This window comes from Juglans regia, chromosome 10 (assembly GCF_001411555.2).
Source record: "Juglans regia cultivar Chandler chromosome 10, Walnut 2.0, whole genome shotgun sequence".
Taxonomy (NCBI): domain Eukaryota; kingdom Viridiplantae; phylum Streptophyta; class Magnoliopsida; order Fagales; family Juglandaceae; genus Juglans; species Juglans regia.
Genome location: NC_049910.1, coordinates 25,196,599 through 25,211,645, shown reverse-complemented (window position 1 = coordinate 25,211,645; position 15,047 = coordinate 25,196,599). Strand labels below are relative to the sequence as shown.

At 34.2% G+C, this 15,047-nt stretch overlaps 1 protein-coding gene and 1 non-coding gene across 2 annotated transcripts; one reads left to right on the top strand and one right to left on the bottom strand.

Annotated features, from left to right (window-relative positions):
• Positions 1 to 10,395: 10,395 nt before the first annotated feature.
• On the bottom strand, positions 10,396 to 13,864 carry LOC108995832. Its single transcript, XM_035695203.1, has 4 exons — positions 13,514 to 13,864; positions 12,295 to 13,203; positions 11,902 to 12,091; positions 10,396 to 10,802 (listed from the first exon to the last, which is right to left on the bottom strand). Exons 1-4 carry the CDS (start codon positions 13,862 to 13,864, stop codon positions 10,396 to 10,398), a joined length of 1,857 nt encoding a protein of 618 aa, XP_035551096.1.
• Positions 13,865 to 13,880: 16 nt separating this feature from the next.
• LOC118349806 lies at positions 13,881 to 13,988 on the top strand. The gene has a single exon (XR_004802720.1). It is a non-coding gene; the product is annotated as a small nucleolar RNA R71 (small nucleolar RNA).
• The last annotated feature ends 1,059 nt before the right edge of the window (positions 13,989 to 15,047 follow it).

Here is a 15,047-nt window from a genome sequence, read left to right as displayed (position 1 = left end):
ACATTGAAGTTAAGCTTTTATGATATAAAAGAAATTAATTAAGTAGCAATCGTAGCGTATATACATTGGTCCTCTTCTCCTTTACAAAAGGATACTCATTTCTCTAATTTCACGTCATCCTCTACCAACGCCATAGACAACAATGCCTACCTCAACCCCTCTACCCTACGATATTAATTCTTGCTCACTTCTCAAGGGATACAAACGGAGTAATATCAACACATACAATCATTTTCGCATTGAATTTTGTTATAAATAAGTCCATTCACATCACTCGTAATAGAACATATATATTATAATATTAAAAAAATTAAATTATCACTCATTTTTTCATATAATAGAATGATTAATTCTATTTTAAAATGAGAGTATTTTTTTTTATAAAATAATATAAATGCTTTCAAATTGCACTACTAGTCTAAGTGAAATGAAAATCTTTCACATCAGGAATCTGTTGTGTGTATAAAAAATAAAACTTACAAATAGATTGTCTCTTTCACATTTTTTCTACAATCATATATTTTTAAAATAAGGGTATTTTTATAAATAATGTTTTTTATTTTAAAAAAACTATTTCTTAAAATCTTATAACCTTTTAGGGAAACTTTCTTTTTTAAGGAGAAAATGAGGTACAAATTACAATAAAAAAGAATTGAGAGAAAATTACAATAAAATTATATGGTAGTTTGAGGAGTGATTACAAATTGAATGATAAATCAAAGATAAACAAAGAGACATAACAATAAAAACTCTACTTATAAAAAGAAAACCAACGACACAAAATAAATATTTGAAAATATTTTAAGTATGTTACAAGTCATGATATCTCTAAATAAAGATGAAAATGCATTCATAGTAGCATTCATTGTGTACCATTTACATTCGAACTATGTTGATTGATCAGAATTACAAGCCCAAAAAAGTCCATGACAATAATTTTTAGTTTATCTACATCACAACTTCGTAAAAAATGTACACAATACAACAAACTTTCAACTGATTTGTTAAACCTTATAATTTGTCAAATATTGTACACATTACAAGAAAATTTCAAAAACTATACAGGTGTGATCTTTTAAATGTTGCAATTTGACCAAAGTAACATAATCCATCCATCCATCTCATACTGGTGCTACAATCCTAAACTTGCATTATAAATAGAGTTGTAAACGTATTAACTGATAATAGAAGACTTATTATTATATTTTTCTAGAATAATCTAATAAATATTGAAATTAATACTCACAAATATCAATGTCTACATCCTAGCTTCCTTGTGAATTGCAATCATCATAGTGGTCTACAAGTTCGAACAAAGGTTGTTGCACCTAAAAAAAAATATGTTGAATTATAAGCATGAAAATATGAAGAAAAAATAATAAGACAATACCACAATTGACATGGCAGTAAATGTGGTATTGTACAGTGAATGTAAATCAGGTGTCATAGTAAAGTGGACTGCTTGACTTAGCTTCTGCTAATAGTAGTACAGTCAAACATTAATGTCGATATTTTCAAAACAAGACAAAACTTAGTCAACACAAACATTTTATAACCAAACCTCAATTTGACTACTCTTTTGTCTTTTTCTTTTTTTTTTTTTACTCTCTTGACTGCTTTCAACAAATGACTATGTTCGCTTGGATAGTAGCCTCCCTTTACTTCGTCTTACTCTGGAACTAAGCAATTTACCACTTCCAATTATCTTGGTTGGACCAACTCGGGTCGGAGTACTACTACCGCACATAGACTTTGGTTGAACCCATTGTTGCTTCAACCCATCTAACTGGCTCAACAATTTGATACAATCTTCTTCAGTGTTGGATGCATTATCAACAATCTTATAAAATGCCTTAGTTTACCATCGTTGTGATTTAGGGTTGTTACCCAAATCATCGTAACTATATCTAATGAGGGTATACGTTCGCTTAATGTCTTTCCTCCACCTATCAATGATGTAATATGAAGGTAACTCATCCATATCATAATGTGAGCACATGAAGGACATACCTATACAAAATGCCCTTGAATTCAAATAAATTGGATGTACACTTTACTTCAAACTCCTCGTCATTGAAATAAACAACAAAATATACCCGTTTGATTAATCCATCTGTTACTTTTACTTTATCCGTAACTTGGTATGTATAAATTACACCTTCACAGTTAATCAAAACTTGGCAACAGAATAGCCAGCCTCTAAACTCACCTTAAACTTCTCAAAATCTTGCATTCGTATAGACTTCTTGGGATTGCCTCTTAATGGCATAATGCCTTATGTATGGAATCTAAGTGTAGAAGGATGTAAAATTAGCTGCACTATCATTCTCAACCTTCCGTCTTAGGACATTATCATACTGATCTACAAATTGCTTCAATGTCATTTTTTAATTGACATAAAAAAATGCATTCATACATTCACTGTATTGCATGGTTGACATGTCTACCTAAAAATGGCATTTCACATATGCTGGTACCCAAAGATGTTGCTAAGAATATAGCCACTCCAACCATACATTACATTGTAGATCATAAGTATCAAGCAAATGCATCCAAGATTTTTCAAAGTCATGATGATTCAAGGTGTCATAAACACACTTGTGCAGGTCACTCTTAATGACCACGTACCAGAAATTTGCAACAAATTTCTCCGGTACTTTTCTCATAATATGTCATAAGCAAAATCGATGGCGAGACAATGGAAACACTTTTGCAATTGCAATTTGTATTGCTTTATCTTGATCAATGATTATTAAAGCTAGAGCTCGACCATTTATACACTTCAATCATAATTCAAACAACCATATAAATGTCTCTGTATCCTCACCCGATATCAAACCGCATTCAAACAAAATTGATTGACCATGATGATTGACCCCGAAAAATGGAGCAAATGACATTTTTTATGCATTCATCAAATATGTTGTATCGAATGTGATAACATCCCCAAAATATTTGTATGCAGTCCTACTTCGGGCATCTGCCAAAAAACATTTCTTACTCAGAGTTCGTCATCCACATCCATAACATAATAGAAGTCATCATTTTGTTCTTGCATTCTAATGAAGTAGTTTTGCAGAACTTCAGCACCTCTCATCCCAAGTCGATGTAGTCTTGTCTCACGTATATAATTACAGGAATCTCTCTCTCCAAAATTGAGATTTTTATAACCACATGCTTCAACAACCATAGAATTGTAGCTCTTGCTCAACCATATGTCAGCCCTGTCATTGTATTCCAATTGCTTTTTGCTCACTGAATCCAACGTCTTGTGACATCTAATATATATTGCTTTTTCGGGACTCGGGACGTGTGTGCTCAAGCACAACATGGCTCAAGCAAAACTCACATTCAGAATCTAAGATTGCATTGATTCTGACCTTGCATCCTTTTTTCTCCATAGGCCTTGGCTTCAGAATATTAGACGACGTGCTTTCAGATGTGCCTTGACGTACACATGCAAGCATGAAATACCTCCTCACCTTTCTGTAATCACCAGTTTTGGAACTCCTTTTTGTAACACCAAAACTAACTTGTTTCACATATTTTGTATAGTATTCTCTTACTTTTTCTGAAGGAGAAAATGAAATTCCCACCTTAGGCTCTTCGACGTCCACATTTCCATCTATATTTTCATTAATATTCGAACAATCGTCAACATTCACAAAACCTTCAACGAATTTTTTCCATCTTTTTTTAATTGACAAGGAGTGTGACTTGCAAAATAATCTAGCAAATTTAAATAAATCAAATAAACATAAGTTCATCTATTTAATAGCATAGTTCATTAATGGAATACATAATTTCATATGCTAATGGTAAATCAAGTACAAAAGAATAAGGGAAAGATGAAGCTCTCATTCGATGCTTTTGTTTATTAAAAAAAAAAAAAGCCATGCAAGAGGTAAAGAGGTTGTAAAGCTGTGGGTGGAGAAGCATTGTGTGCATGTATTTTTTGTGTTTTGTTGCATTTTTTTTATGTAAACTTAAGCATAGCTTCTTTACATACGATTCTGAGAAGGTTTGCAAGGAAGTATAGAGAAGGGTTGTAAAATATAATATTTTTTAATCTTCCAAGTTGTGAATAATGGAAAGTAGAATTGGTGAGATGTGATGGTGGAATTTGGTTATAAAAGGGTTGGCAAGAATTCTCGGAGTATTACTTTGTGAAGCCAGAAATAGATTATCCCACTCATAGCTCCAAAGTTAAGGAGGAAAATTTTGGTGAAACACTCCAAGTTTCACCTCGAGAAGTTGCCATGTGCTTCGAGGCCTCAAAATATGAAGAGAACGAATCAAAGTGCTAAAACAGAGAAAACCCATATTTTATGGTTGTCATGCAACCATCATAAGTGCATTTTGGATGATGTTTGTTAAGATTTCAATTTGAAACCCATTTCATCATCACAAGTTCTACCACCTTCAAATTTTAGATGATTTACTATTAAAAGATAGAACAAATTTGTGCATAGAAGCTTTGTTTTTTTAACAACAATGCTACCCAAATCCAATTCTGTACTAAATGAGGATTTTATTAACCATTTTAAGCTTTCTTCTTCTTACTTTCAGAATATACCATCAAGATTTGCAAAGATATTTGAATATAAAGCTTGATGATGTGGTCCTTCGGGTTTTAAATGGCATAAATTGGTTTGTTAAGTACAGTTCAAGCAAGTTTTCAAGTTGGAAGGAATTCTCAATGGACAATAATCTAGGGATTTTGCACAAAAAAAAAGTTAGGGCACATGCAAAGGTGGAGAGAGATGAAGGGTTTTGGGGCTTACCAGAGGCTCATAGAGTCTGCGTATGGTGATGATGGAGTCGAGATGGTGACGACAACGGCAGTTGTAGCTATACAGTAATCATTTTCACTCAACACCCATGTAGAGAGAGGGAGAATGAGAGAGAGAGAGAGAGAGAGAGAGAGAGAGAGAGAGAGAGAGAGAGAGAGAGAGAGAGAGAGAGAGAGAGAGAGAGAGAATCATGGTGGGAGGTAGAGGATAGAGGGAATAAAGGAAACTCACCTGAAATGGAGCCAAACGGTGGTGGTGGGCAGAGATGATAGAAAGACAGCACGAGCGAGGGGAGAGTGCGAGGTAAGGTAAGCTGGAGGTTGCTTGTGAAATAATTTTGAATGTATGAGTACATTAGCTTCTATTAAAATAATAAAAAAAAACACGTGAGAAGTAAAGGAGTCGTAAAGGGGTGGGCGGAGTATCGTACCCCTTTACCCTACTGTTTTGGAAACAAACCTACTATACTTAATTACCTATACAATCTTTTATATAATTATATTTAAAAATAAAATTACTTTTATAAGTTGTTTTATAAAAGGGAAATAGTTTAGCCACAAATAAAAATTGACCAATAATTCTTAACACAAAACATGATTTGAGAAAAGTGAAAATTATTTTTAAAAATGTCTTTAGTTTGTTTTTCCTAACTTTTAATTTTAAAGAATATTTTTATAAATAATAATTTTTACTTAAAAAATTATTTCTTGAAATGTTAGAACTTTCTAGGGAAATTTCATTTTTTAAGGATGCAAATTACAATAAAGTTCTATGGTAGGTTGAGGAAAGATTTCAAATTGAATGATAAATCAAAGATAAAACATTTTTCCTTTATATATTTTACAAATAAAATTTAGATCTTGTTTGGTTACATAAATTATCTCATCTCATCTAATTATTGTAACTTTTCCAAACTCTCACACAAAATACAATTAACAATTCAACTTTTTTAAATCTCAAAACAAAAATTATATTAAAAAATTATATTATAACAATAGATTATTCAACTTTCATCACATATCTTCTCATCTTTTTTTTTTTTTTTATTGGCACCAGGTGTCTAGGAACAATGTCCCGATTAATCTCAAGGGAATATATGCCCTCCACAAGGAGTTGCCCGCAAGTGCATATTAGGTAATTCAAAGAGAAAATCTTCCAATTTGATAGCTCATAGAGATTGTTTACACCCAATGAAATTTGGACTTTAGACTTGAGGAGCATTGATTACGCCCAAAGAATAACGCGGTAGTTATAGCACATCTTTGAGGTGTCGATTTCACAGAGAGACAAATTAAAAGAATAGTAGAAGAACAAAGAAACTAAAAAAAATGTTAAAATGATTAATGAAGAACAAAGATTATTTTAAATGCAATTAAAGTGAAGCAAAGTGACTAATAGAAAAAGTACTCAAATTTGACAAACAGTAAAGCGTCAGGAATCCCTTGCACAAATTTGATATTTTAATTACTCTTCATTCATTGAATAACTCAATTCAGAACTCAATTCTCAAAATTCCCAATCGGAAGGTATAGATTTATAAACCAAGATTAAACCAAATGTAACCCTTTGAAAAATCATTCACCACTTTTAAAATACATAAATTATTATCAGTATTGAGAAAATCCAACGATGACAATATACTCAGGAAGCGATATTACATTAAAGAATTAAATCAATATAGAAAAATAATTGATCCAAACATAATCAAAGAGTCAATCCATTCAATAGAAAAAGCATGACTAAATCCTTAAATAGGATAAATTCTATGATTATTTGGAAAAGAAAACATTAACGATAAATTGAGAATGATAAACCAAAAGAATTTTATTAATCGAAAATCAAATACATAAATCAAGAATAAATTAAAAATACCATCTAATGTGTAAGTTCATCCCTAGCCCTACTTGAGAATTTAGTTACCCATAAATATAATGGACAACAAAAATCTCAAGAGAAAAATAGAGCAAACGGTGGCCATGAAAATTAATTTCAGATCTTCCTCCTTCAAACTGAGTCATCTTCCCTCTTCTCCACTCCTAATTTCGTGCTAATGATGTGCTTAAATAGAGTAGGAAAGAAATCCTAATGTCTTCATATTTCCGCACATAAAATCGTCTAAATTTTAAGACTCAACTTGACAGTCAGGTACGCGCTTTAGGAGTTCGAATTTGGAAATCCTTATTATAGAAAACTTTGTAATCCTTTAAGATAGCTTTCTAACACATCAAGAATCGCATCAATCCGATATCGGAGCAAAAAGTTATGATTAAAATAATAAAGTATGTCCATTCTGTCTCCTAGCGCATTTTGGACTCTGATCCGAATTACTCTCAAACCCCATCATTAGCCTTATTTGAAGAGTCCTACACTCGTTGAAAGTTCTTAGGTTGTTCCAACGTCTTGCCCACTTGAAAGTCCTTTGAATTTGAAAGGGTTTGGACTTGCTCTTTTATAGACTCTGAAATTAAACATAAAAATCAGCTTAAGAGTATCCCAATATAAATAGAAACTCAATTCAAGAATACACATTAATTTCAATGATTTCTATTAACATTTTAGCATTTTAGTACAGTAATTGGGTATTTAGAGTGCACTTTCGTACACTTATCACACCTCCTAACTTGCTTATTGCTAGTCCTTAACAATTTATATACTAAAGAGATGAAAGAGATGAGAATCACTAAAATAGGCCACTAATTCACATTTTCCAAATTCACATATTAAAAACAAACTAAGGAATCCAATAACCCATCAAGATCAATCCACTTATAGCAATTCACAAAGTGTGTGTGTGTTTTCCAAGCTATAACCATCTTACCACTAACCTTGACACATGCAACATCAAGAATGTCTCAAACAAAATGTTTAACTCCATAACTCACCGGTATAATAGTGTTTTGTGTAAGGGCTCTCTCTATGAAGTTGACAAATGGTGTACACACAATCACATAGAGATTTAGGTAATTATGAACAAGCAACAAGCAAGCATTGATCTTATGATAGGATCACTAACAAATGAGAATTCAATCATTCTTTCCAAAAGCTTACTTAGGATCAAAACGGTCAACACAAAAGATTGTAACGTGACTTAGGTTTGGAGCTATATGAAAAAAAATGAAAAATGATTCAAAAATTTTCAAATACATACAAAGGGAATCTTATTAAATATCTCAGTAGACCACACATCTCACTTGATGTACTCTTCAACCTTTCAAATCATCAAATAATGCCTCTTTTTCTTTTCCCTTTTCCTTTTTTTTTTTTCTTTTTTTTTCATCATTTTCTTTTTATAATTTGGTGATCAATTACTTGTCACCCTGGTATTTTGCTATTTTTACCCAGCCTTGGTATTTTTGCCTTTGAAGCTCACTCACTTGAACAACTTGTAACTCGTGTTCTTCCTTTTTTTCTCTCATTTTTTTATTCATTTCAAAAAGAAGAATTTCACATCTAGTACACACTTGGAAGTAACAAGAATAGAAAAAATTAGTGTATAAGCTATACTCCAATGTGGAGAGGCATGCATGTGGGCATATGAAAAGAAAATGTTACATGTGTTTATTGGCTCAAAGTTGGCTACTATGGGTCTATGATAGAAATGGTTAGCTTGAAAGGCTCAAACGTTGATCCTAAGTTGACCTTCGTCATATCCCAAGCATATCCATCATCCTACCACAAACAATGTAATGATATTCTCAAAAGAAGTGTCCAATTCAACATATCAATGAACGCTTATCACAATTTATTGCATTTGTAGGCTCTCAATTCTCTCGAAAACTCACATTAATACTTAAGCAAAAGAGTTCTCTAGCTACATGTGTCAAACCACCATCTTATCACAAAACTTGGATGAGTGCATTAAAGATTTTGTAAATGCCTCAGCAAAAAATGATTATGGTGGGTTTGATGAATTCACGAAGATGACTATGAATGAGAATGAGTACACATGTGAAAAAGATGACGTGTGATGCAAAATTAAAAAACAAATTTACGCATGAAAATATGTCACAGAGTTCCAACAAACATTTTCAATACTGAATTTGCACCACCACCCCCCAACTTAAATGAACCATTGTCATCAATGTTTAAGAATCAAATTTGAATGGGGAATAACTAAAAATGATAGAATACACCTGATGAGTGATGTGGGTAGCTCGCTAAGCACCAAAGATGGTAACTTGAAATGACAAAATGAAACTAACTTGCAAACAAAAACAAAGAAAACAACAGCAAACAAAAAGGAAAAGAAAGAAAATAAGAGAAAACAAAAATAAAACAAAACAAATAAAGAAAAATATACCTGCGTGGTGTGGTCAAGGTTGATAGACCAGATCCACAAGTGGAATGTCTTCCACTTCCGAAACTTGTCTATCAATTAATACTTTAAGGCGTTGACCATTTACTTTAAAGATCTGACCATCCTTAAGATCATCTATTTCTATCGCCCCCTTTGCAAAAGCATTTTTCACAACAAAAGGGCTAGTCCACCTAGACCTAAGTTTTCCTGGGTGCTTATGGAGTCTACAATCATATAAGAACACTCGATCATTTGGCTTAAACGTTTTTCTCAAAATATTTTTATCATGAAACACTTTCATTTTAGCCTTATAGATTCTAGAGTTCTCATAAGCATCATTTCTCAACTCCTCTAACTCGGTCAACTGAAATTTTCTAAGCTTACCTGCTTCTCCCACGTCAAAATTGAAATGCTTGATAGCCCAATAAACTCGATGCTCGAGCTCCACAAATAAGGGGCAAGGCTTTCAAAAAACAAGCTTATAAGATGACATGCCTAAGGGAGTTTTGAAAGCTGTACGGTAGGCCCAAAGCGCTTCAGTTAGTCTCAAAGACCAATCTTTGCAATCCAAGTTGACCGTTTTTTCTAAAATTTGCTTAATTTCATTGTTTGCAAGTTCTACCTGTCCACTTGTCTGGGGATGGTAGGCAGTAGAGATCTTATGTACCACCTCATATTTTTTATCAAAACTTCAAAAGAACGGTTGCAAAAATGTGTACACCGATCACTAATGATAGCACGTGGTGTACCAAATCGAGATAACACATTCTCTTTGAGAAATTTAATTACCGTCCTATTATCATTACTCCTTCAAGTTGCTACCTCTACCCATTTTAACACATAATCTACTGCCACAATAATATACTGGTATCCAAAAGAAGGAGGAAATGGTCCTATAAAATCAATGCCCCAATAATCAAAAATTTCAATCACCAAAATTGGGTTTAAGGGCATCATATTACAATGGGACATAACTCCTAACTTTTGACATTTTTCACATGAGCGACAATAGATGTTTGCATCCTTAAACAAGGTGGGCCGATAAAATCTACACTGCAAAATTTTTGCAGCGGTTTTCTTCATTGAAAAGTAGCCCCCACAAGCTTGGGAGTGACAAAATTCCAAGACGCTAGCAATCTCTTCATCAGGAATGCAACGCCTTAAAATTTGGTCAGGGCAGTATTTGAAAAGGAAAGGGTCATCCCAATAGAAATTACGTACCTTAGTCATGAACTTCCTCTTGTCCTGAGCGTTCCAATCCACTGGTATCTCACCTGCAGTCAAATAATTCACAATGTGAGCAAATCATGGTAGAGAAGTAATAGAAAGTAAATGCTCATCGGGAAAATCATCCCTGATTGGCAGGTGGTCAGATGTGTCCTCAAATGTGAGCCTCGAGAGATGGTCAACCACTACGTTCTCCACTCCTTTCTTCTCTTTGATGGTGATGTCAAATTCCTGTAAAAGTAAAATCCACCGTATCAGTCGTGCCTTAGCATCCTTCTTTGTAAGAAAGTACTTAAGGGCTGCATGATCTGTGAAAATAATAATAGGAGAACCAATCAAGTAAGCACAAAACTTATCCAAAGCAAACACTACAGCTAGCAACTCTTTTTCAGTGGTGAGATAATTCATCTGAGCACTATTTAGAATTCTACTAGCATAATAAATAACAAAAGGCTTCCCCTCCCTTCGCTGTCCAAGAACAACACCTATAACAAAATAAATAGCATCACACATGATCTCAAAAGGTAAAGTCCAATCAGGTGGCTGCATTATGGGTGTTGAGGTAAACTTGCCAGTTAGCGTTTTAAAGGCCTTTTGACAAGCTTGTGTCCACTTAAATGGGGCATCTTTAGATAGGAGATCACATAGTGGTCTAGATATCGTGGAAAAATTTTGTATGAACCTCCTATAAAAGCCCGCATGTCTAATAAAGGATCTCACATCCTTTACTGTCCTAGGTGTAGGCAACTTAGAGATTAATTCAATCTTAGATTGATCAACCTCTATCCCCCTAGAAGAAATAATATGCCCTAAGACAATACCTGAATGTACCATAAAGTGGCATTTCTCCCAATTCAAAACTAATTCCTTCTCTTCACAACGAGTCAACACTCTCTCTAAATTCAATAAGCATACGTCAAAAGAAGATCCAAAAATAGTCAAATCATCTATAAAAACTTCCATCCAATTTTCAACAATGTCACTAAAAATGTTCATCATGCAACCTTGAAAAGTAACAGGTGCATTACACAATCCAAATGACATTCTACAAAAAGCATAAGTACCAAATGGACAAATGAAAATGGTTTTATCCTGGTCTTCTAATGCAATTTCAATTTAATAATAACTAGAATAACCTTCCAAGAAATAATAGAAATGATGACCAGTCACACGCTCAAGAACTTGATCAATAAAAGGGAGAGGAAAATGGTCTTTCCGGGTGGTAGCATTCAATTTTCTATAATCAATGCACATACCCAGTCACAAGTTTTGTAGGGACTAACTCTCCCAAGTCATTCCTCACCACAGTAACACTTGACTTTTTAGGAATAACTTGTGTAGGACTTACTTATTTACTATCAGCAATAAGATATATCATTCATGCATCTAATAGTTTCAACACTTCATTTTTCACCACTTCTTTCATAGTAGGATTAAGCCTACGCTGGGGGTCTCTACGAGGGTTAGTTCCTTCCTCTAAATTAATTTTATGAGAAAAGACCAGGGGACTAACACCCTTTATATCAGCAATGCTCCAACCTAAGGCCAACTTATGCTCACTTAGGGTCCGAATTAATTTCTCACCTTGAGACTGAGACAATTCAGATGAGATAATAACAGGAAAAGTATCACTTGGATCAAGGAAAGCATGCTTTAAACCCTTAGGCAGAGGCTTCAATTTAACTTTGGGTGCTTCCACACTTGAAGGAATTTGTTTTTCACCTTTCTCAGGCAACTCCTCAAACTTCAGTTTCCATGCCCGAGTGCCATAATCCTGAATTCTATAAAAAATAACACAAGTATCAACTATATCATATGGATCACTGATAGAATCAAACTCAGAATTAACAAGAAAATACTCAAGGGGATCAAAATCATGAGCTATAGAAACTCCCCTATCCACGAGTGAGTCAATCATGTAGTTTGGTAGCCCTCGTCATCATCTTCTGGCTATTTTGCAATATGGAAGATATTCACCTCGAGAGTCATGTTTCCAAAAGATAGTTTCATAAGCCCATTTCTACAATTAATAAGAGCATTAGCAGTTGCAAGGAAATGCCTACCTAAAATCAATGGAATTTTAGAAGTGGTATCAACAGCAAAGCTAGTGTCAAGGATTAGAAAATCAACAGGATAATAAAATTTGTCAATTTGAATTAGAACATCCTCTACCACACCCCGGTGTACTTTGACTGAACGGTTAGCCAATTGCAATACTACAGTGGTTGGTTTGATTTCTCCCAACCCCAACCGCAAATAAATAGAATATGGCATTAGATTCACACTAGCTCCTAAATCTAGCAAAGCTTGCCCAAACTCATGATTTCCAATGCTGCATACAATGGTTGGACAACCAGGATCCTTGTACTTGGGAGGAATCCGCTGCTCAATTAGAGCACTAACTTGCTCTATCAGGAACGCTGTCTTCTTCACATGGTGCTTTCTCTTAACTATACACAAATCATTGAGAAGTTTTATATAAGTAGGAACTTGTTTAATCACATGCAATAGAGGAAGATTGATTTTTACCTGCCTTAGATTCTCTAGGATTTCATTGTTAGGATCCAAAGTTCGCTTGCTTGATTTTAAAGCTTGAGGGAATGGTACCTTAACTGGGCTCTTGATTACCTCGGTTTCTTTGGGCAACTCAGCACTATCCTTGCTTTGTTCCTCATCAACATCATCTGGCTTATCAGTTGTTGGGATGTGTGAGGACTTACCACTTTGTGTCACAATGGCATTGACCTCCTTTAAATTTCCTTGAGCCATATGTTGACATTGGGGTATGGATTGAGCTTGAGAATGGAACTTGTCACGCTCATTCACACTCAAGGATCTCATCAACTTAGATACTTGACTCTTTATCTCATTATTTTCTTCAACAACCTGCATAATCAAGGATTCAGACTTTTGACTAGTTTTACCTTGTGCCATAATAAAAGAATGCAAATTGTCTTCTAAAGGACTCCTAGAAGATGAAGGTGCATGATATGGTACAGGATATGATCTAGGGGGTTGTGCAGACGGTTGGTTTTTAAGACTTCTAACTAAAATTGGGGTGATTGCGCAATCCCAGATTATAGGTATCAGAGTAAGGTATAAAAGACTTCTTGTACATACCTAAGGCATTGCATTGTTCCTCATACATCCCTCTCATCTCAGCAAGTGTGGGACACTCTTAGGCAAGATGATTTACCCCACCACACACAAAATATGGTCCAAAAGACTCTGCATGATTAGCCACGTGTGTTGGCTTTAAGTTCTTAGTCTTTAACACATTTAGCTGCCTAGTGAGCATCTCAACCCTAGCCTTTAGGCTATCCTCTTCCCTGAGATGGTAAATTCCACCACCATTTGGGTTTCCTGCAGGTCGTGACCTATTTGTGCCTTCCGTAGCACTAGGTCCAATCCAAGTGTAAGCTTTTTCAGCAAGCTCATTGAGGTATTCTATGGCCTCATCATGATCTTTCTGTAAGAACTCACCATTACACATCATCTCCACAAATTGGAGCTCGCTAGGTGTAAGTCCCTCATAAAAATAGCTCATTATGCGCCAATTCTCATACCCATGATGATAACACATACTCAACAACTCCTTAAATCTCTCCCAAGACTGATACAAAGTCTCACTGTCCTTTTGTACAAAAGTGGAGATTTGCCTTTTTAATGCATTGGTCTTATGTTGGGGAAAATATTTATTAAAGAAGACTTGAGTCATCTCACTTCATGACCCAATAGATCGGGGTCTCAGTGAGTATATCCAACTCTTAGCTCTATCCTTCAAAGAGAAAGGAAAGAACTTAAGTCTCATAACATCATCAATTGCATTTTGACTATGAAAAGTTGCAACTACTTCCTCAAACTCCCTAATATGCACATATGGATTTTCATTTTCCAAGTCATGAAAAGTAGAGAGTAACTGTATCATTCCTGTTTTAAAATCCAATTGGCGAGTATTAGCTGAAAACATGATGTATAATGGTGTGGTTGTGCGTGTAGGGTGGAGGTAATCATGAAGAGTTCTAATGGGTTGATCCTCGTATTCACTCATTTCTTCGGGACTAGATAGATTGTCAAATAAATTATTTAAAAAGCTTGATTCTGACTTTTCCACAGGCCTACAAACAAATCTATCCAAGGTGTCTCTATATATGTGCATGCAAGGTAACAAAATACTAAAAACTAAACATACTATGAAAGGAAAGAAATAATAATAATAATAATAATAATAATGCAACAAGCTAAAAGAGGGAACGAAGTTACCGCCTTTACAAATTGTTGATATAAAAACCTATCTAGTAATTCTTCTATCGTCTCTCCGGCAATGGCGCCAAAATTTGATTACACCCAAAGAATAACGCGGTAGTTGTAGCACATCTTTGGGGTGTCGATTCCATAGAGAGACAAATTAAAAAAATAGTAGAAGGAACAAAGAAACTAAAGAAAAATGTTAAATGATTAATGGAGAACAAAGATTATTTTAAATGCAATTAAAGTGAAGCAAAGTGACTAATGGAAAAAGTACTCAAATTTGACAAACAGTAAAGCGTCGAGAATCCCTTGTACAAATATGGTATTTTAATTACTCTTAATTCATTGAATAACTCAATTCAGAACTCAATTCCCAAAATTCTCAATCGGAAGGTATATATTTATAAACCAAAATTAAACCAAATGTAATTCTTTGAAAAATCATTCACCACCTTCAAAATACGTAAATTATTATCACT